The 3500-nt window shown below is 43.5% G+C and overlaps 1 protein-coding gene across 1 annotated transcript; it reads left to right on the forward strand.

Annotated features, from left to right (window-relative positions):
- Window positions 1-1550: 1550 nt before the first annotated feature.
- Window positions 1551-3138, forward strand: LOC124030942 (AT-rich interactive domain-containing protein 3A-like; the record flags this gene model as incomplete). Its single annotated transcript, XM_046342043.1, has 3 exons — window positions 1551-1969; window positions 2264-2489; window positions 2846-3138. Coding segments are annotated over exons 1-3 (677 nt in total), but the record flags the coding sequence as incomplete, so codon positions are not given.
- Window positions 3139-3500: the final 362 nt, after the last annotated feature.

Below are 3500 nucleotides of genomic sequence, written 5' to 3' on the forward strand. Positions count from 1 at the left end.
ACTGAAGTCGGTTACGACGCCGAACTGCAGTCCGGTCAAGACCCCGGTGAGGACGAAGAGCACTCAGTTGAACTTCCCTTAGACAGTTTCTTACAGTTTTTGCAGAAATTCTTTGGTTGTGTTTCATCAGTTGTCCTGGTGGCTGGTCTCAGACGATGCCACAGGTGACGGAGCTTTTATTTAACTAGGCAAGTCAGTTAAGAACAAATTCTTATTTACAATGACTGTCTACCGAAAGGCAAAAGGCCTGCTGAGGGGACCGGGGCCTGGGATAAAAAGAAAAAAAGAAATACAATATAAATATAGGACAAGAGACAACACAACCCTACATAAAGAGAGACCTAAGATAACAACATAGGAAGGCAGCTACACAAAACATGACACATTACATTACATTTAAGTCATTTAGCAGACGCTCTTATCCAGAGCGACTTACAAATGACACAAACATTATTGTGCACAGACAACAGCACAAAGGTCAAGAAGGTAGAGACGACATGCTGGCAAAATGTTCCGATCAGTGATAACAAATGAACTAGACGAGATGCACATGAGCAGCACATCCATTTACAATTAGCTAACATTTACACAACCTTAACATTAACACAACCTTAACATTAACACAACCCTAACATTTACACAACCTTAACATTAACACAACCCTAACATTTACACAACCTTAACATTTACACAACCTTAACATTTACACAACCCTAACATTTACACAACCCTAACATTTACACAACCCTAACATTAACACAACCCTAACATTAACACAACCCTAACATTTACACAACCCTAACATTTACACAACCTTAACATTTCCACAACCCTAACATTTACACAACCCTAACATTTACACAACCCTAACATTTACACAACCCTAACATTTACACAACCCTAACATTAACACAACCCTAACATTTACACAACCCTAACATTTACACAACCTTAACATTAACACAACCCTAACATTTACACAACCCTAACATTTACACAACCCTAACATTAACACAACCCTAACATTAACACAACCCTAACATTTACACAACCCTAACATTTACACAACCCTAACATTTACACAACCCTAACATTTCCACAACCCTAACATTTTCCACAACCCTAACATTTACACAACCCTAACATTTACACAACCCTAACATTTACACAACCCTAGTTGTAGCCAAACCAATATCCAAACGGAGATTCAAGGAGAAAAAAAATATATATAAAAAAAAATCTGACATTGATTTACCAAGACAAGTGCGTTTGATTCAAAGCAGGGCGAAGCGGTGCTGGAATTGTTGACCACGTGCGGGTAGACTATTGCTTCAAGTCCTATTCTAACTATTGGATGACTTTAGGAGTTGCCTGAAAGCAACAATTTGATGCCTTTCAATTGGATAAGTGTACTTTATTCCAATACATTCACTGATGTTTTTTTGGGGGCTTTGACACTGGGTTAAATAGGTGTTCATTTGACATATTACAGACACTACTGTACAACATACGGTGTTTTGCGAACATGAGCTGTCAGAATGTTATTTATGTTCAGTGTTATGAAGTCTGACCTCATTTTAAATCAAATCCGACTGCCTAAATCTTGGCCGCATATAGGCATTGAGTGACTCCTTCCATCTTGGATCTGTAGACGTCTAGTTTCAAATCTTCTACCTGTTTCTACCTCTTTCTCCAGGCATCCTGGTGAACCGCATCCCCATCATGATATCTGCCACCATCTTGGATCTGTAGACGTCTAGTTTAAATTCTTCTACCTCTCTCCAGGCACCCCGGTGAACCGTATCCCCATCATGGCTAAGCAGGTGCTGGACCTGTACATGCTCTACAAGCTGGTGACGGAGAAGGGCGGCCTGGTGGAGTTCATCAACAAGAAGATCTGGAGAGAGATCACGAGAGGACTCAACCTGCCCACCTCCATCACCTCAGCAGCCTTCACCCTCCGCACACAGTGAGCCAACGCCTGGGCGTTAAACACCAAACAGAAGAAAATGCTGTGAAAATTGAGTTAAACAGGGAGGTCATCCGTAAATGGGTCTTTGTGTTAAAAAAAAAAAGGATTGGCCTGAGCAAGATTTCCTCATTTGCGGCATAGATGTGCTCATCTTCAAATAAATGGGAAGTGTGAAAAGCAAGCTAATTAGAGGTCAGCGAAGCTGCATAGGACCTAACTAGGCCAATCACCTCATGACGGAAAAGTACTTCTAAATACATCCAACCACTGCCTCGTCCCACGTTCACCCAGGTATATGAAGTACCTGTACCCGTACGAGAGTGAGAAGAAAGGGCTGAGCTCTCCAGGCGAGCTCCAGGCTGCTATAGATGGTAACCGGAGGGAAGGCCGAAGACCCAGCAACAGCCTGTACCACTTCCCCTCCACCGTTCCTGGCCACACCCTCCTCTCTCCCTCCAAGATGCCCCACCACGGCCTGCACACCTCCCCCAGCCCATCTCTGAAGAGATCTGCAGGTGTTTTAGCGGGTTTTTAACACATAAATGTTTTTGATATGTAGTTAGGTGAACAATATGGATGATTTCCTGTCACCAACATGTGACTAACTTGTGATGGGCTACATGGTTCTGACACCACATTTATACATAATAAATGTGGTGTTACGGCGCCCTCTACTGTCCGATGTATTCAGACATGATCACTGACCATCCACATAGCATGTACTTGATAAGGAAACAAATGACTGACCGTGTTTTTTAATCTAATGGCCTTGTTTTGAAAACATTTGTTAAATGTTGAATATTTCAAATGTTGACATTAGCGGTGTGACATTAATCTATGAAAAAAGTACTGCCCCTCTGGTCCCTCTCGGAGGCGATGTCGACCCCCATGCCGTCAAGCCGCCTACCCATGGCCAACGCTCTCTCCCTCGGGCAGCAGCAGCTAGCTCAGGCCGCTACCCTGGAGCACCTCCGAGAGAAACTGGAGAGAGAAGGAAGAGGAGGAGAGGGCCCAGACAGGAAGATGACTCGCTTGGTCATGGAGGAAGAGCAGAGATTGATGCAACAGGCGTTCCAACAAACAGGCCTCTCACTTCAACCCAGGCATGAAGCAACACAACAACAACAACAACAACAACAACAACAACAACAACAACAACAGACACGGTCAGTACTGGGCTGGTTGGCTACCAATTAGTTCAATCAATCAAATGTCTTCATAAAGCCCTTCTTACATCAGCTGATATCTCAAAGTGCTGTACAGATACCCAGCCTAAAACCCCAAACAGCAAGCAATGCAGGTGTAGAAGCACGGTGGCTCGGGAAAAACTCCCTAGAAAGACCAAAACCTAGGAAGAAACCTAGAGAGGAACCAGGCTATGAGGGTTGGCCAGTCCTCTTTTGGCTGTGCCGGATGGAGATTATAACAGAACATGGCCAAAATGTTCATAGATGACCAGCATGGTCAAATAATAATAATTAATCACAGTGGTTGTCGAGGGTGCAGCAAGTCAGCACCTCAGGAGTAA

The sequence above is a fragment of the Oncorhynchus gorbuscha genome, unplaced genomic scaffold (genome assembly GCF_021184085.1).
Source record: "Oncorhynchus gorbuscha isolate QuinsamMale2020 ecotype Even-year unplaced genomic scaffold, OgorEven_v1.0 Un_scaffold_18560, whole genome shotgun sequence".
NCBI lineage: Eukaryota > Metazoa > Chordata > Actinopteri > Salmoniformes > Salmonidae > Oncorhynchus > Oncorhynchus gorbuscha.